Genomic DNA, 21,947 nt, shown 5'->3' with positions numbered 1-21,947 from the left:
GGGACCAGAGAGTGGTTCAGTGTGTCCCCTCTGAGCCCGAAGGTTGGGGCTGGCTAGCGGGCACCCGGGCAGAACCATGGTGAAATGTGACCTGAGCCCCAGCTCCTGAGAAAGGCGCTCCCTTCCTACTGGCCTTGGGGACTGTGGGTCTGAGGCTCCAGGGGTCCCACTGGCTCTGGGCCTGTCAGTGGTGAAAACTGTAAGGAGAGGGCCACAGACCTCTGGGCTCTGGCCTGTGCCTGTCCAGGCTGTCCAGCTGTCCAGGCCCCAGGAGCCTCATGTGCGGTGGACCACACCCTAAAGCAGCTTATCTCTCTGGGCTGGGCAAGCCCAAGGATCCAGGTCATCCCCCGCACACTTTCTCCCCCCGCACCCAAGCCTGCCCGGCCCAGAGGGCAGGAGACCTGATAAGCTGGTCCCAAGGCCACCTGCTCCTCCCAGTTCCTCTGCACTGGCCAGGGAGGCTTCTGGCCAGGGCTGGACACTGGATCAGGGAGGCATGCCACCACGCAAAAGAGTGGCCATGGGCCACGTGACCAGGAAGCCCTGGTAATGGGGCCCACTGAGAGATACCAGGTGGGCCATCTCCCAAGAAGGGTGGGAAGGGGGGCCTGCTATCTGAGGGCAGAAGGTGGGGGTGGCCTGGCGATCTTTGGGGCATAGTAAGCCGGTTTAGAGTTACCCTGACTCCTCTCCTTCCATCTCCAGGTCACCTGGTGGTCTAAGTGGAAAATTAGTTCTGGTTCCTCCCTCCTGTGGCTACCCCCTCAACCAGAATTTCATCCAAATCCCTAACCTTGGCTAGGATACTGTCTGGCCTGGCCCTGGCAGCTTTTCCTCTCCTCACCCACTCTGAACACGCTGCCTGCGGCTGGCCCTCCAACAGGACAGGAGCATGCACGCCTCAGGGATCTGCACTTCTTGTTCCCTGTGCCTGGAACTGTCCCACCGCTGCCTGGCTGGCTACCTGCTTCTCAGCAGCCAGGACTGCCCTTGGAGGTCACTGCTCAGAGTGACCAGGTGGGGTCTGGAGGCAGCAAGAATCAGCCTGGGTTGGAGAAGCAGCTGACAACTGGGAGCCTTGACAGCACTGATGTCCTGGGGTCAGCCTGGGTTATGGGCAGACCACCATTTACCACGGCCCATCACCCTTCCCCCACATCCTGGCTGGGACACCTGTATCTCAGCCTGGGGTGGGCTGTGGGACTTTGCCCAGCCTCCTTTCAGATCCGGTCCTGGAGGGCACGGGTGTCTGACTCTGCTGCCCAGGCCTCATGTCCCCACCCACTCCCAGGACTACAGGATCAGTGCTTTGTTTCTCCCGGTACATACTAGTAAGCACCAGCCCCACGGAGACCCCTCCCTTCTGGCTCCCATCACCCAGGTGCGCTTCCAGGGAGGCCCCAGGCTCACCAGGGCATCTGCCCGCGTACTGGCAAGCCAGGGAGCCCACTCACCTGAGGGCCTCTGGAAGGAGCTCCGTGCAGGGCTCAGCTGGGCCAGGAGGTGCCAAACCCCACCCATTCTTGAGCCCCGGGGGACTCTGGGCCAGGACCCTCTCCGTAGGAGGAAGCCGCAGCGCCCCTGGCGAACCGCGCGGACCCACCTGCACTCTGCAGCCGCCCTGCGACAGCAGCCACTGCAGGCAGGCGAGCTGGCCGGTGGCGGCGGCGTCATGGGCCGGTGTGGCGCCGTTGCGGGCGCGGGCCGCGGCGGGGAAGGCGGCTTCCTCCACCAGGAAGCGCAGACAGTGCAGCTTCCCCGCGCGGGCCGCGTGGTGCACGGGCAGCGCGTCCAGCGGGTCGCGCAGCGAGGGCCCCAGCAGGCCTGCGGCATGCAGCGACCTCAGCACGTCCAGCTCGCCTTGCCGCGCCGCCTGCAGCGCCTGCTCCAGGGCCATGGTGCCGCCTGCGGCGCCGCGACTCCGAACTCAGCGCCTTCCCCAGGACGCCATGCGTGTGTCCTCGCGAGCCGGAGGAGCCCGCGGTGCGGCCGTCGGGGATCTGCGGGCCGGGAGGCGGAGCGGCTGTGGGCCCGGCCTCTGCTCCGCGCTGCCTGGCGCTCCGCTCCGCCGAGCTCTGGGGCCGGAGCCCGCCGACGCCGGCTTAAGCCTCGGGCCCGCCCTCACCCCTCCCCGCCCCGCCCCGCAGTCTCTGCCTGAGTCCCCCGCCCGCCCCCGCCGCGCCGCAGGGACACTCGTGCGACTGGGGCAGGACGCCCAGAGGTTTCTCTCTTAATTTGCCTCAAGTAACAGTGGAGACCCCAGAGCGCAGCAAAACTGGGTTCGAACTGGAGAGCCGTCCAGGCACAGACAAATTCATTCATCTGCCCAGTGCCCGCTAACTGCGATTCTAGGCGCTGGCAACGCAATTTCAGAGGTGATGGGGAATGACTGTCGGGACAGCGTGGGTGGACAGGGAAAAGTATCTGAGAAGGTGCAGTGGGGCTGGGTTTCAGTGGAGAGAAGGGTATTCCAGGTGGGGAGCGCGAGGACAAGGGCCCTGAGGCAGGAGCAGCCCTACCACGTCCCTGAGGGGCTCTAGGTCGAAATCCCCAGAAAGTGCAAAGAGCCCTGCCTTCCAGGGTCCCTCCAGATCCGAGAACTGCCCCCAGAGCTTCCAGCGGGGAGGGCAGGAGGGCAGGACAGGAACCACTGGTGCGCTGGGAACTCGATCTAGACGCTATGGCCTCAGGCCGCCCACAGCCGCTGTCGGGGTGGAGGGGCTTCCAGCCACACAGAAGGCAGGGATGGGAGGGATAGGGCTTGTGGGGAGACGCGGGAGCGCCAGCATCCAGAGAGAGAGGGCTGAGACCCCTGCAGGGGCGCAGGAAAGCGCCAGAGGGCGCGGGCAGGACAGCGAATGTGTGCCAAGCCACCCTGCGGGCTCCACTGAACACCAGCCGTGGGAGCGGCTAGTGCCCAAAGGCCGCTAGGAAAAGCTGACAGAAGGTGGGGGCTACATGGCTGTGGGAGTACAGGCCGCCTATCAGCGATCTTGAAGCACCCTGTGCCCTTCCTGTCCCAACACCCACCCCCTCTGGAATCCCGTGGGGGCTTGGCCCGACCCGGGCTGAAGGTTTCACTCCGCGCCAGCTCTGGCCTGGCACAGTCAGCGCCGGAAATGCTGTAGAATGAAGGAAGCCCCTTCCAGGAACAGTGGGAGTCACAGTGCTAAACTCGGAGGCTGCCTCCGGTCCCTTCCCTGGGGCTGCCACCTAGTGGCGACCTGCGTGGTGGCCTCCCGCGCTCCCAGGTGCCCAGGTAACTGGAGCTGCTGGGCCGTGCCTAGCCAGGTGGGTTTCCAACGACTTCCACCTGGCCAGATCACCCTCACTCTCTCCATGGGAGCTGTGGCCGCTGGGATCTGGGACCCTTGCCCAGTGGTTTGCAACAAAGGGAGGGAGGAGTCATTTCCTGGCAGCCTCACTGCTGGAGCTGGCGGTGGCCAGAGCAACAGGCTCACTGCGGCCAGCGCTGTCCTCCTCTAGGTGCCCAGAGGCAGGTGTACCGTGAGGCCAGCAAGCGGCAGGGGTACTGTCGGGAAGAGGTGCTAAAATGGCTTGTCTTGGGCACCCCTCCCCTGCGCCTCCTCCATTCCAAAAGGCCCTGCAATTTGTATTCTCCACTCCTAAGGTGGCCACCTTGGTCATGGACAAGCTCATCTAGCACATGGTTTTGTGATTTTGTGGGCCAGGTCCAGGTAATGCTTTATTGCTATTCCAGTGGGATGGGCAGATGCCCCTGAGCCCCTGCCATGTTGCTAATGACATCTCCATTAGTGCCACATGTGAGCACCCACCCCTGCTGACCAACCTCTCAGACTCCTTTCAGGACATGACTCAAACTCATGCTGCGAGCCAGGCCCTTCCTGCCAGGCTTCTGTCAGGCTTCTGTCCTTTCCAGGCTCTCCCATGTCCACCGGGTCAACTGGGTCCTCCCCAGCAGCCCTAGGGAGCTCATGCCAGCAGTAGCACTTTTATTTTATCTGTGCTACCCACCAAGTGCCCACCACGCTTCGCATGGATATTTAATCCAGAGGTGCTGTGAGAGAGGTACAGCTATTGTTTCCAGTTTATAGCTGGGGATAATGAGGCATGGAGAGATGGGGAGGTGTTTTTTTTTTGAAATGAGTATTGCTTAGTTGCCCAGGCTGGAGTGTAGTGGCGCAATCTCAGCTCACTGCAAGCTCCGCCTCCCAGGTTCACACCATTCTTCTGCCTCAGCCTCCAGAGTAGCTGGGACTGCAGGCGCCCGCCACCATGCCTTGCTAATTTTTTGTATTTTTAGTAGAGACAGGGTTTCATAGTGTTAGCCAGGATGGTCTCGATCTCATGACCTCGTGATCCGCCCACCTCGGCCTCCCAAAGTGGTGGGATTACAGGCGTGAGCCACCGCGCCTGGCCTGTTTGTTTTTTGAGATGTAGTTTCACTCTTGTTGCCCAGGCTGGACTGCAATGGCACAATCTAGGCTCGGTGCAACTTCTGCCTCCCAGGTTCAAGTGATTCTCTTTCCTCAACCTCCCAAGTAGCTGGGATTACAGGTGTCTGCCACCATGCCTAGCTAATTTTTTTATTTTTTATATTTTTAGTAGAGATGGGGTTCCATCAGGTTGGCCAGGCTGGTCTCGAACTCCTGACCTCAAGTGATCTGCCCACATTGGCCTCTCAAAGTGCTGAGATTATAGGCATGAGCCACCATGCCCAGCCTTGTTTTGTTTTTTAAAGCATTTTGGCTGAGATGACACAGACGGAAGTGGCAAACCTCACTCCCTGGCTGATCCTGCTAGGCTCTTCTTTCCTCTCCACCCAAGGTTCCCTCTGCTTACAGAACCCCCATAATCTCCCACCCTCCAGATATCAGCCTAGAGATTCTCTCCCCAGGAGGCCTTCTCTCACCCCTCTGCTGGGCTCACCCCAGCCCGCCCCAGGTTTCTCCTCAACCCAAGGGCCAGTGCACTTCCCAAGAGTAGGGACCGGGGTGGAGTGTATCCTTACTGTATCCTAGGTGGCCAGAGCTCCCCTAAAGCCTGCACCCGACACTTGCCCACCTAGCTGTCTTTAATGCTCCTCTGATTCCAGACCACTCCTTCCAAGTAACCAGTAAAACCTGAAAATCCTTGAGTTGAAGATAACTGTGGGTTACTTGGTTAAAGTCCTTTACGCAATGGGAGAGTGGAGGAAGAAATATTTTTAACTGGGGGTGACTGGCAATGGAAACGATGTTTGCTCCCCTGCCATTCAGTCTTCAAATGGTGGTCCACAAGCCTGGAGGGGGATATTCTAAGGGGAGCCTCCTCCTTCAGCCTTTTTCTCCCAGGAGCTAGAATCAGTCCCTTCCCAAGATGCAGATGCTGCAGGCGGACTTGTGGGTGCAGAACTGAGTCAGTCAAGCTAAGTGGCTTGGGCTGGGGATGAGAGGGAAAAGATCCACAGAGTTTTTTAGGCTCTTAAAGAACAATTCACTGTCTTGGGGGAGGCCTATGGAGGCAAATTGGCCTCAACCATGGAGAACAAGGTCTCAGGTTCCTCCAAGCCCTGCTGGGCCAAATATCTTGAAAGATTTATTCTCACTTGTTACAACTTTTTTTTTTTTTTTTTTTTTTTTGAGACGGAGTCTCGCTCTGTGGCCCAGGCTGGAATGCAGTGGCGGGATCTCGGCTCACTACAAGCTCCGCCTCCCGGGTTCACACCATTCTCCTGCCTCAGCCTCCCGAGTAGCTGGGACTACAGGCACCCGCCACCACGTCCAGCTAATTTTTTTGTATTTTTAGTAGAGACGGGGTTTCACCGTGTTAGCCAGGATGGTCTCTATCTCCTAACCTCCTGATTCGCCCACTTCGGCCTACCACAGTGCTGGGATTACAGGCGTGAGCCACTGCGCCCGGCCTTGTTAGCACTTTTTATGAGGGTTAATGCAGGCACGAGCCTTAAAGCATTAAGCCCTGACTTTGGCACACAGTAAATGTCCATGAACGGTGGCCTACCGTCCTTCCCGTGCCACAGATAGGTATGGGTGCCCTCGGCTCCCCTGGCCCAGGCTTCTCCGGGCCCCTTAGTGTGTTCGTTGGTCTTCTTCCATCCTGCGGGGAGAACCCTGAAGGAGGGGGATGTGCGGCTAGCGGAAGGGGTGGAGCTTGGAAGTGGGGTTCGGGAGACAGGGGGTTCATCCAGCACCCTGGACAGAGCCCTCCTTGGCTCCGCCCCATGTGGCCTCCTCCCGGCTGGCTCTGTGGATCCCTGCAGTTATCTCTCTGCCCAGTAGTTCGCAGTGTGGTTCGCGGGCGTGGCCGTTGCCCCGCCAGCCGGTCGGGGGAGGGGAGCCTGGAGCAGATGGGCGGGGGACGCCAGCCAGTTTGCCGCAGCAACGGCCACGCGGCGCGAAGGCGGTCCTGGGCGGGCCACTGGGGCCCGGGCGGGCAGCCCGGGGCCCGCACCCAGGACTGTCCCGCCCGCGCGTCACGTGATCCCTGACTGTCCTGCGGGGCAGAACCCGGACCCCTAGCCGGTGGGAATGAAAACAAGCTCCGAGGGCTCCCGGGCTGCCCCTGCTTCTCTAGGATTCCGTTTCCCCACCCAAAGCCTGGAGTGGGGTAACCAGAAGGCTCTTAACTAGGCAAGCCGCTGAAGGATTCTGCGGGGTCCTTAGAGCCGGCCGTCCAGCGACTGAGGCCCTTGTCCAGGCTTGGCCTGTTCCCAGCGTCGAGGGCTGGAGCAAGTTACGACCTCTCTCCGGACCTCGGAATCCCCGTCCAGCTCAGCCCTTCACCCGATAAAGCAGCTGGGGGTGTGAGTCCCTCCTGCTGCTGTCCCTCGTGGGAGCCCCCATAACCGCTGGGTTCCCTGCTCCGGCCCAGGGCGGGGCTCAGAGGAGACGCTGAACCCGAGCCTGGGGAATGAATGAAGGGCAGCACTGGAGAGGAGGGGCAGTAGCTTGAGCCAGGCAAGGCCTGGCCCCACCTGGCCCTCCTGCCCTCGGGGTCACGCAGCGAAGGCCCCCAATGGCGCCCTCACAACTGCCCCGCAGGTGCTCGTGGACAACTGGGGGCCGCCACCTCGCGGTAGATAGGACATGAAGGCAGGGAGCGGGATCCCCGGGGGCGTCGCGGTCTCCCCTCGTGTCTCCACCCTAAGCAGGAACAAAGGCGGAAGTGGGACCAGCGCACGGCCGGACTCCGCGGGGCGGGGTGGGGCGGGGCAGGCGAGTCGCTCCCTTAAAGCTCCGCCGCCGGGGCGGCGCGCACTCGTCTGGCACCAGCCCGGGCCGCGCCCGGGACCTCATTCCGGACCTCGGTTTCCTTTTGCGTGGGGCTCGCAGCTGCCACCGCTTTCCAGCGGAGCATGGGGCTGCCTCGCCGGGCAGGGGACGCGGCGGAGCTGCGCAAGGTGGGAACCGGGGACTGGGGGCGGGGAGGGGGACTCCGGGGATCCGTCTAACCACCGCGCCGCCGGTCCGCAGAGCCTGAAGCCGCTGCTGGAGAAGCGCCGGCGCGCGCGCATCAACCAGAGCCTGAGCCAGCTTAAGGGCCTCATCCTGCCGCTGCTGGGCCGGGAGGTGAGCGCGCCCGGGCGGAGGGCGGAGGGTCCTGGGGCGCGGAGCGGAGGCAGAGGGACTGGGTGTTCCTGCAGGAGGAACCTGCCAGGGGGTTCCGCGCGGCGCCCGAGGCGGAGCCTCGGTGGGGTGGGCGCGTCGGAGCTAACCCCACGCAGGCCACGGCGCTCCCCACACCCAGCTCTCGACTAGAGCGCGGGTGCTTCTGGTAGCCGGTCAGAGGTCTGTCTTGGTGGTTCTCTGTCCCTCTTCCTTGTGGCCGGGCGCAGAACTCCAACTGCTCGAAGCTGGAGAAGGCAGACGTCCTGGAAATGACCGTGCGCTTCCTGCAGGAGCTGCCTGCGTTGTCATGGCCCACGGCAACGCCCGGTGAGTGAGCCCGCCCTCCCCTGCCCCGCGCCCTGCACCCCGCACCCCACCCCGTGCCTCACGCGGCTCTCTGCCCGCAGTGCCTTGCGACAGCTACCGCGAGGGCTACAGTGCCTGTGTGGCGCGCCTGGCCCGCGTGCTGCCCGCCTGCCGAGTCCTGGAGCCCGCAGTGAGCGCCCGCCTGCTGGAGCACCTGTGGCGGAGAGCGGCCAGCGCCACCCTCGACGGCGGGCGCGCTGGGGATTCCGGTGGCCCATCTGCCCCCGCCCCAACGCCCGCGTCTGCCCCGCAGCCCGCATCCGTGCCCGTGCCCTCGCCGCCCTCGCCTCCCTGCGGCCCTGGCCTCTGGCGGCCGTGGTAGCACCTCGGTCGGTCCAGGGATCCTGCCGACTGCTTGGGACCTTGGGGCACTGGACAGGTTGAAGCTCTTGGTGGCTGCTGCTGTTCCCATCATGAGGGACCAGCCCAGTACCCACACCCAGGCCGGAAGCCGGATGTTTGTGACTGGCGTGGCAGACTGAAAGTCCTGCCGCTGGGGCTTGGCTCAGGGAATAAAAGGAGCGTCCCTGCTCCAGCCCCCAACTTGGCGAGAGAAGAAAGGACAAGAGGCAGCAGGGTGAAGAAGAAGCCCCCATCCCAGCTGGTGGAGAGAGTTCTGGAACTGGACCCTGTAGCTGCGTGGGCAGCCGACACACCCACCCCAGCACTGGCACCAGACCAGAGCCAGAGCCAGGAACTGGGCAAAGTGCAGCTGTGCACCCTGCCTGCTCACTGCTCTCCCAGCCCTACCTGGGTCTACCTCCTGCCCAGCTCTGCTTGGGACTCTCTGGGCACACAGCAGCAATGGCCTAAGGGCTCAGGTCACTTCCAGGGCCCTACGGGGCAGCAGAGCAGAGCAAAAGGGTGCATAGGCTGGGAGTCGTCACCTCCACTCCTAGGCTTTTCTGCCCAGAGCCCCCAATTATAGGGGCAGTATACATCCAGGGGTCTGTGCGGTGGGGCTGAGGGATTCCTTAAGTGACTTTGAGAAGGATTTGTTTTCCCAAGCATCAGTTTCACACCTGGGCACTGCCCCCCAGGCTATGCAGTCTTTCATTGTGAGGAAGGGGCAGAACAAGAATGAGGCTGCCCTGTGGCCTCAAGGAAACTTGTGGCTTTGGAGGGTCTGACTCCAGCATAGAGTCTGTGCCAATGTGGGGTGAGCAGGACCCCTGCCATGGAGCAGCAGGAATTAGAGGGATGGAGCAGGTTAAAGAATGGGAAACACCTTCTCTTGTTTTTTTTCCTTGCAAACTACTCCCTGCTACTCATTGAGACTGGTTACCGGAAGCAACTTGTTAAGATTTTTCTTTCTGGGTGGGTGCGGTGGCCCATGCCTGTAATCCCAGCACTTTGGGAGGCCAAGGTGGGTGGATCACCTGAGGTCAGGAGTTCGAGACCAGCTTAGCCAATATGGTGAAACCCCGTCTCTACTAAAAATACAAAACTTAGCCGGGTATAGTGGCATGTGCCAGCTACTCGGGAGGCTGAGGCAGGAGAATCATTTGAACCTGGGAGGCTGTTGCAGTGAGCCAAGATTGAGCCATTGCACTCCAGCCTGGGCGACAGAGCAAGACTCCATCTCAAAAAAATTATTTTTTCTTTCTTTTCCATGGAGGCCTGGAGTCTCTGCGAAGGCTAGGGAGGGGCTGCTGATCCCACGAGTGCCCACGAGGAGGCGGGGAGGCACTGGTGGCCCATAATCAGGCAAACACCCATCATTTCATGCGGGATTCATGAAATCATAGTCAGGCAAACACCTGTCATTTCATGGCTGAGCATTTGCAGAAGGTGGAGGATTCTCCCCCGAATCCCCAAATCAGCAGCCTGTGCTAGGGACCAGAGCACCAGGGGCAAGAAGACAGAACCGATGTGGGGGTGAGGATGGTCACTAAATCCGACTGTGCCACACAAGCCCATGATGACCTTGGCACTGGTTTTGGGTGGCAGGATATGAAGGAAGCTGTGAGCATTATTGAAAAAATCATTGTTAAGCCAACAGGGTGATGCTGCCAGCAAGGCTGTGCTGTCTTCTCACCTCCCTGGGCCCAGAAGGTTAGACTGTAAGCTCCTGGAGGGAAAGGCTGGGGCTGAGTGCACCTCCATGTCCCCAAGGCACAGGGTGCACAGTGGGTGCTCCCTGAACATAGTGGACTAGAGAGCAGGGGACGAGAGGACGACCCTGTAAAGAGCCTTGAACAGTTTGGCGTTTCCCTTAACTCCCACTCCCACGCCCTGGGATCACTGTTGGATATTTACTCCGTGAGGACAAATACTGGGGAGGTGTGGAGAGAAGGGAGGGCAGGTTCCTCTTACTTTCACCCATTTCTGAGAACGAGTGCCTGTTGGCACTGTCTTCGTGAGCCTCCGGGAGCAGGTAACCTGTGGCCCAAGCCCACCTAGGACTCCACATCAGGTAGGCACAGGACTGGCCCCTTGTCACCATAAAAACCCTCAGTACAGGTTTAAACTCCGTGAGAACTAACCAGCCAGGGGGACGCTTGCTTCATCTCAGCCATGCTTGCCACCTCTAGCTTCTGAGAGTCCATCTCAGTTCGCAGTTCTGTGACTTGCATTGACCTGGCTCCAATCAAGCTACAACGCAAGCAGTCGGCAGGAGGGGGATTGTAGATGGGCCAGTGACTCACAGGGTCAGGCGCTTGGGGGAGCCTGAGTCAGGAGGCCAGTGGGCCCTGGAAGGGAGGGGGCAAGTCCGGGTGGGTGAGGTTCTGGGCCCCAGGCAAGAAGGCAGAATTTTTCAGCAAGGGTGTGTGCAAGAGCTGCCCAGAAGGTCTCTGCTGGCTCTCCAAGTCAGGCTTGTGAAATAGGAACGCCAACATCCTCGTCCACAGGCAGTGGCAGCTACCTCCTCCTGCCAGCTCCTCAGGTGCCCCCCAAGCTCTGTCTAATGGCCAAAGGTGAGCACAGGGTGGTGGGCTTTTCCTGTGCAGAGGGAGACTGATTCAAAGGGTCATTTATGACCCTTCACGTGTCCCACATCCTGCCCAATGGCCAGGTCTCGGGATGCCTGTTCCAAGATGGTTCTGTGACTTTGTGTGACTGTCTGATGATCGCCCCAGCTGGGGAAAAGGCTTCCATGTCTCTTCCTCATAAAACTAGTGGGCGAGGCCGGCGCGGTGGCTCAAGCCTGTAATGCCAGCACTTTGGGAGACCAAGGTGGGCAGATCACCTGAGGTCAGGAGTTCGAGACCAGCCTGGCCAACATGGTGAAACCCTGTCTCTACAAAAATACAAAAATTAGCTGGGCATGATGGCGGGTGCCTGTAACCCCAGCTACTTGGGAGGCTGAGGCGGGAGAATCCCTTGAACCCAGGAGCTGAAGGTTGCAGTGAGCCGAGATCGCACCACTGCACTCCAGCCTGCACTCCATCTCAAAAGCAAACAAACAAACAAAAAAACTAGCGGGTGAAATGATTCAGTGACCCAGGGACAGCCAGAGCACTAAGCTGCTGGGAAGCCGTCTGTGCTGAAATGGAGATTTCCCAGGAAACTCAGGCTTGGGACAGGCCCCTGCCTGTTCCTCGGGCACCAGGTGATTAGGAGAGGTCGAATCTCATTTCCACGAGAGTGAGGATAAAGAGTGGGCTGCCAAAGAGGACTCCTCTCATAAACATTGACAAATTGCTCTGCCCCGCCTGTGATCCCAAACTCCTCCTGCAGTCTGGGATCCTGAGTGTCCTGCGGGTTCATCTCGGACGGGCGGTGCATGAACAGACTGCAGGGAACGTCTGGGAGAACCAGCTTCACAACAGATATAATAAGGAAGAAGTTTGAAATATTGCAAGAATTGCGAAAGTGTGACACACAGATACAAAGTGGGCACATGCTCGTGGGAAAATGGTGCCAACAGACTTGCTTGACTCTGGAGTTACCACGAACCTTCAATTTGTTTAAAAAAAAAAAAAAAAGCAATATCTGTGAAGTGCAATAAAGTGAACTGCAATAAAATGGGGTGTGCCTGTACTTGTGTTGAGACAGGGTCTTGCTCTGTCTGGAGTGTAGTGGTGCAATCACGGCTCACTACAGCCTTGAATTCCTGGGCTCAAGCCATCCTCCCACTTCAGCCTCCTGACTAGCTGGGACTACAGGCGCACGCTGCCGCGCCCAGCTAATTTTTTGTTTGTTTGTAGAGATGAGGTCTTGCTGCATTGCCCATGCTGGTCTTGAACTCCTGGGCTCAAGCGATCCTCCCCTACTTCACCCTCCTAAAGTGCTGGAATTACAGGATGAGCCACCTCGCCCAGCCTGCCTGTACTTTTAAGAAAACATTCCAGGTTTCTAAAGCCATTGTAGAGAGGAGCTAACCCAGCCAATGATGCTGCTTCTGCTAGCTTTACTTCTTGTCTGAGCTCCCTTCAAGTGTGGACGGATCTCTGGGGGCTGTGTGAGTGCCTGCGTGTGTGTAGGTGTGCATGTGTGTGCGTTTGTGTGTCCCTGTGTAACTGTGTTGCTGTGGCTGCCCTTCAGAGAGCTGCCTGGGCATGCAGTGTCAGGGAGAAGGCAGCCACCCACCGAGGCTTCCCAGTGAGTAACTAGTTTCACTTGGGGTTTTCAAAGGCTCTGATGAAGCCCCAGGCACTTAAAGCAGCTCTAAGGCTCAATAATGGTTTCAGGAGCGTGAGAATGGATCTAGAGAACACGCCCCACACATGTGGTGTCTTGTTACCCGAGGTCCACTGGGGGGCAGCAGGGAGCAGGGGCCAGGCAGCTGGTCCAGGACCAGGCTCAGGAATGAGGGGTTCCCTGGCCTGGGGGTGAGGCCTGAAGGAAGAAGATTCCAGGCTGAATATGTGTCCACCGCTGGTTCTGTCGTGGAGGGGGAACCAGACAGCCTCGCATCTTGGTGTTCGTTATGTTAGGATTTTTCACAAATTTCAGGCAGCACAGGACAATCTTAAGAATAAACCAGGCCGGGCGTGGTGGCTCACGCCTGTAATCCCAGCACTTTGGGAGACCGAGGCGGGTGGATCACGAGGTTAGGAGTTCGAGACCAGCCTGGCCAATATGGTGAAACCCAATCTCTACTAAAAATACAAAAATTAGCTGGGCGTGGTGGTGTGTGCCTGTAGTCCCAGCTGCTCGGGAGGCTGAGGCAGGAGAACTGCTTGAACCCACCCAGGAGGTAGAGGTTGCAGTGAGCCGAGATTATGCCACTGCACTCCAGCCTGGGTGACAGCGCAAGACTCCGTCTCAAAAAAAAAAAAAAAGAACCTTTGTAGACCTCAAAAATCAGAGGCAGGCTGGGCGCAGTGGCTCATGCCTGTAATCCCAGAACTTTGGGAGGCCGAGATAGGTGGATCACTTGAGGTCAGGAATTTGAGACCAGCCTGGTCAACATGGTGAAATCCCTTCTCTACTAAAAATACAAAAATTAGCTGGGCAATGTGGAGTGGGGCGGGGGGGTGGGGGGGTGGGGGCAAGGCGGCTCACACCTGTAATCCCAGCACTTTGGGAGGCCGAGACAGCCAGATCACTTGAGGCCAGGAGTTTGAGGCCAGCCTGGTCAACATGGCGAAATCCGAGCTGTACCAAAAATACAAAAATTAGTCGGACATGGTGGTGGGTGTCTGTAGTCCCAGCTATTTGGGAGGCTGAGGCAGGAGACTCGCTTGAACCCAGAGGTAGAGGTTACAGTGAGCCAAGTTCACGTCACTACACTCCAGCCTGGGCAACAGAGTAAGACTCTATCTCACACACAAAAAAAATCAGAGGCAGATCCAGGTTTTGTAGGAACTAAATTTTGAGGCCCTTTGTAGTTGAACTAATCTAAAATTACGAACATAGATTTCTAAGTATGAAAATGAATATTCAGAATGAAAAATAAGTCATATTAACTAGTGGTGCTTGGAGATTCACATCTCATCCTTTTGGCTTCTCTTTTCATAGGATGCTTCCAGCTGGCACACCTGGCCTCCCCTCCATGCTCAGAACTGCCTCCTACTCTACATCCAGGCTCCTGAGCAGCCCCCAGCTTAAGCCTCAGCAGCTCAAGGGTAAATCCACCTCTGCCCAGAACTGACTCTGGATCTGCCCCAGTGACAATAACAAGATAAATGCCTTCCATTCTCTTCATACTTTCAGGATGTAATCCACATATTTACACAGTGTTTCATCAGTTGCGGTAATGTTTGTTTTGTTTCTTGTTCCTTTGTACCTATCTGGGAAGCCTGTGCAATTCAGATGTCCAGGCCCACTTCCAGAAGTTCTCATTCCCTGTGCTTGAGTCAATGGCTGCAGACCATACATCTGAGGGCAAGTTAATCTGCTCTAACAAAGATACCACATCTGAGAATGGTGGTTGGCAGGGGCTAGGGGGTGGGAAGAATGGGGAGTTGGTGCTTAATGGTTACAGAGATTCAGTTTTGCAAGAGGAAAAGAGCTCTGGAGATGGATGGTGCTGATGGCTGCACAACAATGTGAATGTGCATGATGCTTAAAAATGGTTAAGATGGGCCAGGCGCGGTGGCTCACGCCTGTAATCCCAGCACTTTAGGAGGACAAAGTGCGTGGATCACAAGGTCAGGAGATCGAGACCATCCTGGCTAACACGGTGAAATCCCCGTCTCTACTAAAAATACAAAAAATTAGCTGGGTGCAGTGGCGGGCGTCTGTAGTCCCAGCTACTCGGGAGGCTGAGGCAGGAGAATGGCATGAACCCGGGGGGCAGAGCTTGCAGTGAGCCAAGATCATGCCACTGCACTCCAGGCTGGGCGACAGAGCGAGACTCCGTCTCAAAAAAAAAAAAAGGTTAAGATGTGCCGGGCACAGTATCTCACGTCTGTAATCCCAGCACTTTGGGAGGGCAAGATGAGAGGATTGCTTGAGCCCAGGAGTTTGAGACCAGCCTGGGCAACACAGTGAGACCTCATCTTTACTAAAAATCAAAAGAAATAGCCAGGCATGGTGGCGTGTGCCTACAATCCCAGCTACTTAGGAGGCTGAGGTGGGAGGATTGCTTGAGCCTGGTAAATCAAGGCTGCAGTGAGCCAAAATGACACCACTGCATTCCAGCATAGACCACAGAGCAAGACCCTGTCTCAAAAAAATAAATAAAGGTTAAGATGGTTAATTTTTATTTTTTATCTTTTGAGATGGAATTTTGCTCTTCTCACCCAGGCTGGAGTACAGTGGCATGATTTCCGCTCACTGCAACCTCCACCTCCTGGGTTCAAGAGATTCTCCTGCCTCAGCCTTCTGAGTAGCTGGGACTACAGGCACCCACCACCATGCCCGGCTAATTTTTGTATTTTTATTAGAGATGGGGTTTCACCATATTGGCCAGGCTGGTCTCGAACTCCTGACCTCAGGTGATCCACCCACCTCAGCCTCCCAAAGTGCTGGGATTACAGGCGTTGAGCTACCATGCCTGACCAAGATGGTTAATTTTATGTTATGTGTATTTTACTATCAAAACAAAAAGCCAAACCCCCAAAAGACACTATATCTGCAATGGGGGCTGCTACTTGGCTGAGTTTGCTCTAGTTCTTTAGGGTCCATCTGGTTTTTGTAGGATCTAAACTAACTAATGCAATGAGGATATGATGGAACCTTTTCATCTTTAGGAGTGACATCTGTTTTTGGCATCCTCTGGGATTCCAGATTGCTCTGAATCTCTTGGGGGCAGGGAGCAGTGTTGAATTTATACGTGACCTTCCCCTCTGTGATAGCTCTCACCACAGGCCAAAGAATTAATGTGGGGGCTGTGCCAAGTGTCAAGTCTTTATATTCCAATTACACATTCGAGGACCAGAGAAATGGCCACAGTGGCCACTCACCCAGCGGACCCATTGCAAGCCACACAAGGCCAGGATTCCTTTCAATCTGGCCACCACCATGTCATCACTCTGAGAGGGACAGATGATGACCTTGGATCTCAGGATCAATGTGAGCTTCAACACTATGTCCAATGGTCCTAGAAATGTGTGTGTATTCCGCCCTTCCTATGGCACAATAACCCAATAAATGCTGTAAGTTTCTTTGGGGAAAGCCAGGTAAGTCATTCCCGTGTACTTTTGCTGCCAGTTGCAAGGTCCTTCTCCTGGGGACCCAGCCTTCCTTCCTGGTCTGAAAACTGTTTCAGGTATGGGAGGATCCTTTTTATTCGGGCCATTGCCACAGTCTCCTGACCATCCTTTGTTTCCTTTAATTGTCCAGTCCATATAGTGCCCTTGCTGGCCGCTCCAGCCTGGGACTTCAAAGCCGCAGGGGGCCATGCGTGGTGACTCACACCTGCAATCCCAGAACTTTGGGCAGCCGAGGCAGGCGGATCACTTGAGGTCAGGAGTTTGAGACCCGCCTGACTAACATGGTGAAACCCTGTCTCTACTAAAGATACAAAAAAAAAAAAAAAAAAAAATTAACCGGGTATAGTGGCTTGCGCCTGTAATCCCAGCTACTTGGGACACTGAGGCAGGAGAATTGCTTGTACCCATGAGGCACAGGTTGCAGTGAGCCAAGATTGCGCCACTGCATTCCAGCCTGGGTGACGGAGCGAGACTCCATCTCAAAAACAAAATACAAACAAGCATGATGATAAAAGGGTCATTTCATCAAGAAGATAAAGACATTTCTATTTTGAAATGTATATATTTTTTGCTTTGTTTTTTTGAGACGGAGTCCCCCTCTGTCACCCAGGCTGGAATGCAGTGGTGTGATCTCAGCTCACTACAAGCTCTGCCTCCCAGGTTCACGCCATTCTCCTGCCTCAGCCTCCTGAGTAGCTGGGACTACAGGTGCCCACCACCATGCCTGGCTAATTTTTTTGTATTTTTAGTAGAGAGGGGGTTTCACCATGTTAGCCAGGATGGTCTCGATCTCCTGACCTTGTGATCCACCCACCTCGGCCTCCCAAAGTGCTGGGATTACAGGCGTGAGCCACCGCACCTGGCCTGAAATATATTTTTATTGATATTTTGATACCTGCCATTTCTTTTTTTTTTTTCTTTTTTTATTTTTTTGTTTTTGAGACAGAGTCTCGCTCTGTGGCCCAGGCTGGAGTGCAGTGGTGTGATCTCAGCTCATTGCAAGCTCTGCCTCCTGGGTTCACGCCATTCTCCTGCCTCAGCCTCCCGAGTAGCTGGGACTACAGGCGCCTGCCACCTTGCCTGGCTAGTTTTTTGTATTTTTTAGTAGAGACGAGGTTTCACTCATACAGCCAGGATGTCCCTGATCTCCTGACCTTGTGATCCCGCCTGGCCTCGCCTCCCAGCTTGGGATTATAGGCTTGAGCCAATCAGCGCCCGGCCTGATACCTGCTTACTTTGTGTTGGGAACATCACAATTCTTCTCTTCCGGCTATTTGGAAATGTGTGTGTGTGTGTGTATCTGTGTGTTTACTTATTTACTTATTTTAGAAACAGGATCTCGTTGTGTTGCCCAGGCTGGAGTGCAGTGGTGCAATCACAGCTCACTGTAATCTCCAATTCCTGGGCTCAAGGGATTTGCTCTCCAAATAGCTAGGGACTGCAGTTTGCGCTAAATGCCATGCTGGATAACTTTTTAAAAAATTTTGTCAAGAAAGTGGCTCACTGTAATTCCAGCACTTTGGGAGTCGAGGTGGCGATTTCAGAGGTCAGGGAGATCAAGACCATCCTGGCTAACACGGTGAAACCCCATCTCTACTAAAAAATACAAAAAAATTAGCCAGGCATGGTGGCGTGGCTTTGGGTAGTCCCAGCTACTCGGGAGGCTGAGGCAGGAGAATGCATGGAACCCGGGAGGCAGAGCTTGTAGTGAGCTGAGATTGCGCCACTGCACTCCAACCTGGGCGACAAAATTAAAAAAAAGGTTAAGATAGGCCAGGCATGTAGCTCACGCCTATAATCCGAGAACTTTGGGAAGCCGAGGCAGGCAGATCACTTGAGGTCACGAGTTTGAGACCAGCCTGACTAACATGGTGAAACCCTGTCTCTACTAAAAAAAAAAAAAAAAAATTAACCGGGTATAGTGGCTTGCGCCTGTAATCCCAGCTACTTGGGACACTGAGGCAGGAGAATTGCTTGTACCCATGAGGCACAGGTTGCAGTGAGCCAAGATTGCGCTACTGCATTCCAGCCTGGGTGACGGAGCGAGACTCCATCTCAAAAACAAAACACAAGCATGATGATGAAAGGGTCATTTCGTCAAGAAGATAAATACATTTCTATTTTGAAATATATTTTTATTGATATTTTGATACCTGCCATTTCTTTGTGTTGGGAACATTACAATTCTTCTCTTCTGGCTATTTGGAAATGTGTGTGTGTGTTTCTGTGTGTGTGTGTGTGTGTGTGTGTTTACTTATTTACTTATTTTAGACACGGGGTCTCGTGTCAGCCAGGCTGGAGTACAGTGGTGCAATCACAGCTCACTGTAATCTCCAATTCCTGGGCTCAAGGGACTCTCCTGCCTCTGCCTCCCAAATAGCTAGGACGACAGGTGCATGGCACCATGCTGGGATAACTTTTTAAAAACATTTTGGCTGGGCACGGTGGCTCACGCCTGTAATTCCAGCACTTTGGGGGGCTGAGGTGGGTGGATCGCAAGGTCAGGAGATCGAGGCCATCTTGGCTAACATGGTGAAACCCCGTCTCTACTAAAAATACAAAAAATTAGCTGGGCGCGGTGGCGGGCACCTGTAGTCCCAGCTACTCGGGAGGCTGAGGCAGAAGAATGGCATGAACCCGGGAGGCGGAGCTTGCAGTGAACCTAGATTGCACCACTGCACTCCAGCCTGGGCAACAGAGCGAGACTCTGTCTCAAAAAAAAAAAAAAAATTTGTGGAGACACGGTCTCACTATGTTGCCCAGGCGGGCCTTGAACATCTGGCCTCAAAGAATCCTCAGCCTCACAAAGTGTTGGGATTACAGGAATGAACATATTTTTTATTGATATTTGGCGCCTGTCCTTTCTTTGTGTTGGATACATTACAATTTTAAAAATTCCAAATGTGGGCCAGGCAGGTGGTACTTGCCTGTAATCCCAGCACTTTGAGAGGCTGAGCCAAGAGGATCACTTCAGCCCAAGAGTTTGAGACCAGCCTGGGCAACATGGCGAAACCCTATCTCTACAAAAAAATAAAGAAGTTAACTGGGCGTGGTGGCACACACCTACGGTCCCAGCTACTCAGAAGGCTGAGGTGACAGGATCGCTTGAGCCCAGGAAGTTGGGGCTGCAGTGAGCACGATCAAGCCACTGCCTTCCAGCCTGGGCAACAGAGCAAGGTCCCATCTAAAAAAAAAAAAAAAAAAAAAAATCCAAATGTGTATGCACTTAGTAACAGGGCTTCAAAATATAAGAAGTAAAAACTGGTACCTGAAAGAAATACTCAAATTCACAATTATAGTTGGGGATTTCAACACTCCTCTCAGAGTAAGTGATAAAACAAGTAGACAGAAAGCCAGAAAAGGTATAGAAGGCTTGAACAACCTTATCAATAAACTCAGACTAATTGACCATTCTTGAATGTTACATCCAACATCAGCTACTCTATTCACATTCTGAAGGGCTTGTAGAACAGTCACCAAAGACAGGCCATCTGCTGGGCCATAAAACAAGTCTCAATAGACTTACAGGAACTGAAATTATACAGTGTAGGTTCTTTGACCACACAGAATTAAATTAAAAATCAACAACAGAAAGATAGCCAGAAACTGGCAGGGCATGGTCCTAATCCCAGCACTTTGGGAGGCCTCGGCGGGTGGATCACTTGAGGTCAGGAGTTTGAGACCAGTCTGGCGAAACTGGGTTTCTACTAAAAATACAAAAATTTCAACATGGCGAAACTGGGTTTTTACTAAAAAATATAGAAATTAGCTGGGCATGGTGGCAGGCGCCTGGAATCCCAGCTACTCGGGAGGTTGAGGCAGGAGAATTGCTTGAACCCAGGAGGCAGAGGTTGCAGTGAGCCAAGTTCACACCACTGCACTCCAGCCTGGGTGACAAAAGTGAAACTCTGTCTCAAAATAAATAAATAAATAAATACATAACTGTCAAAGCGGTGGCTCAAGCCTGTAATCCCAGCACTTTGGGAGAGGCCGAGACGGCTGGATCACGAGAGGTCAGGAGATCGAGACCATCCTGGCTTAAATACAGTGAAACCCCGCTCTACTAAAAAATACAAAAACTAGCCGGGCGAGGTATGGATGCCAGTCCCAGCTACTCCGGGAGGCTGAGGAGAATGGCGAAACCCGAGGCGGAGCTGCAGTGAGCTGAGATCCCGCCACTGCACTCCAGCCTGGGCGACAGAGCCAGACTCCATCTCAAAAAAAAAAAAATAAATAAATAAATAAAAATAAATAAATAAATACATAAATTTAAAAATAAATACATACTAAAAAAAAAAAATAGTCGGCATGGTGGCACTTGCCTGCTATCCCAGCTATTCTCCTGAGGCTGAGGCAAAAAGAATTGCTTTAACCCAGGAGGCGGAGGTTGCAGTGAGCCAAGATTGTACCCCTGCACTCCAGCCTGGGCAACAAGAACAAAACTCCATAAAAAAAAAAATAATAATAATTATAAAGAAAGATAAAAGACAGCAAGAGCTAGAAACTCCTCAGATTCCTGGAAATTAAACACATTTTTTCTTTTTTTTTTTGAGACGGAGTCTCACTCTGTCACACAGGCTGGAATGCAGTGGCTTGATCTCGGCTCACTGCAACCTCTGCCTCCCAGGTTCAAGTGATTCTCATGCCTCAGCCTCCCGAGTAGCTGGGAACTACAGGTGTGTGCCATCACTCCCAGCTAAGGTTTTGTATTTTTAATAGAGATGGTTTTTAATTTTGTTGGCCAGGATGGTCTTGATCTCCTGACCTCGTAATCAGCCTGCCTCGGCCTCCCAAAGTGCTGGGCTGGGATTACAGGTGTGAGCCACTGCACCCGGCCCTTTTTTTTTTTTTTTTGAGACGGAGTCTGTCGTCAACAGGTTGAGGCAGTGGCCGGATCTCTGCTCACTGCAAGCCCGGCCTCCCGGTTCACGCCATTCTCTGGCTCAGCCTCCCAGGGCTGGGACTACATGCCACACCGCCCGGGCTAAGTTTTTTGTACTTCCTTTTTAGCAGAGACGGGTTTCACCGCGGTTAGCCAGGATGGTCCTCGATCTCCTGACCTTGAACCGCCTGCCTCGGCCTCCCAGTGCTAGGATTACAGGTTTGAGCCACCGCCAGCCCGGCCAATTCTTTTATCTGGAGTTTTGCTTAGTTGCTCCAGGCTGGAGTGTGCAATGGTACCTACTTCAGCTCAAATGCAACCTCTGCCTCCTGGGTTCAAGTGATTCTCCTGCCTCAGCCTCCAGAGTATCTGGGATTACAGGCGCCCACCACCACGCCTGGCTAATTTTGTATTTTCAGTAGAGATGTTGTTTCGCCATGTTGGTCTGGCTGGTCTCGAAGTTGTGACCTCAAGCAATCTGCCCTCCTCGGCCTCCCAGAGTGCTGGGATTACAGGCATGAGCCGCCATCTGGCCTGAAATTAAACAAATTAAACAATGACTTATAAATAACTAATGAGTCAAAGACACAAGGAAAACTTGAGAATGTTATGAACTAAATGGAAATGAAAGTACAAGATAGCAAGATTTATGGGATACAGCTAAAGCAATACTTGCGGGTACATTTAGAGTTTTTTCTTTTTTTTGGAGATGGAGTCTCGCTCTGTCGCCCAGGCTGGAGTGCAGTGGCATGATCTTGGCTCACTGTAACTTCTGCCTTCCAGGTTCAAGCGATTCTCCTGTCTCAGCCTCTAGAGTAGCTGAGACTACAGGTGCATGCCACCACGCCAGGCTAATTTTTTGTATTTTAGTAGAGATAGGGTTTCACCATATTGCCCAGGCTGGTCTCGAACTCCTGACCTCAGGCAATCATCCTGCCTTGGCCCCCCAAAATGCTAGGATTATAGGTGTGAGCCACAGCGCCTGGCCTTTGGGTACATTCAGAGTTGTAAAAGATTATGCTAGAAAAGTAACATCTAGGGTGCGGTGGCTCACGCCTGTAA

At 54.7% G+C, this 21,947-nt stretch overlaps 2 protein-coding genes across 5 annotated transcripts in view; one reads left to right on the top strand and one right to left on the bottom strand.

Moving 5' to 3' along the window:
* Window positions 1-2,080, bottom strand: part of ESPN (espin) — a 37,903-nt gene extending 35,823 nt beyond the window's left edge. For all 4 annotated transcript variants that reach the window (XM_003891035.5, XM_031664006.1, XM_021935553.2 and 1 more), the window contains exon 1: window positions 1,607-2,080. In XM_003891035.5, coding sequence (XP_003891084.2) covers window positions 1,607-1,900 — 294 coding nt within the window. In that variant the 5' untranslated portion in view covers window positions 1,901-2,080. The remainder of the gene's footprint in view (window positions 1-1,606) is intronic.
* A 5,119-nt stretch (window positions 2,081-7,199) lies between these two features.
* On the top strand, window positions 7,200-11,921 carry HES2 (hes family bHLH transcription factor 2). The gene is made up of 4 exons (XM_003891034.3): window positions 7,200-7,384; window positions 7,458-7,553; window positions 7,820-7,919; window positions 8,000-11,921. Exons 1-4 carry the CDS (start codon window positions 7,340-7,342, stop codon window positions 8,278-8,280), a joined length of 522 nt encoding a protein of 173 aa, XP_003891083.1. The 5' UTR covers window positions 7,200-7,339; the 3' UTR covers window positions 8,281-11,921.
* Window positions 11,922-21,947: the final 10,026 nt, after the last annotated feature.

The sequence above is a fragment of the Papio anubis genome, chromosome 1 (genome assembly GCF_008728515.1).
Source record: "Papio anubis isolate 15944 chromosome 1, Panubis1.0, whole genome shotgun sequence".
Lineage (NCBI taxonomy): Eukaryota > Metazoa > Chordata > Mammalia > Primates > Cercopithecidae > Papio > Papio anubis.
Note: the sequence above shows the minus strand (reverse complement) of the source record. Positions and strands in the feature narration are given on the sequence as shown.

Excerpts from the sequence above, each read along its gene's own strand:
- HES2 (XM_003891034.3), top strand. The coding sequence starts at position 7,340 with ATGGGGCTGCCTCGCCGGGCAGGGGACGCGGCGGAGCTGCGCAAG. Across the intron at positions 7,385-7,457 it reads ACGCGGCGGAGCTGCGCAAG|AGCCTGAAGCCGCTGCTGGA; the intron begins GTGGGAACCGGG and ends GCCGGTCCGCAG. Across the intron at positions 7,554-7,819 it reads TGCCGCTGCTGGGCCGGGAG|AACTCCAACTGCTCGAAGCT; the intron begins GTGAGCGCGCCC and ends GGCCGGGCGCAG.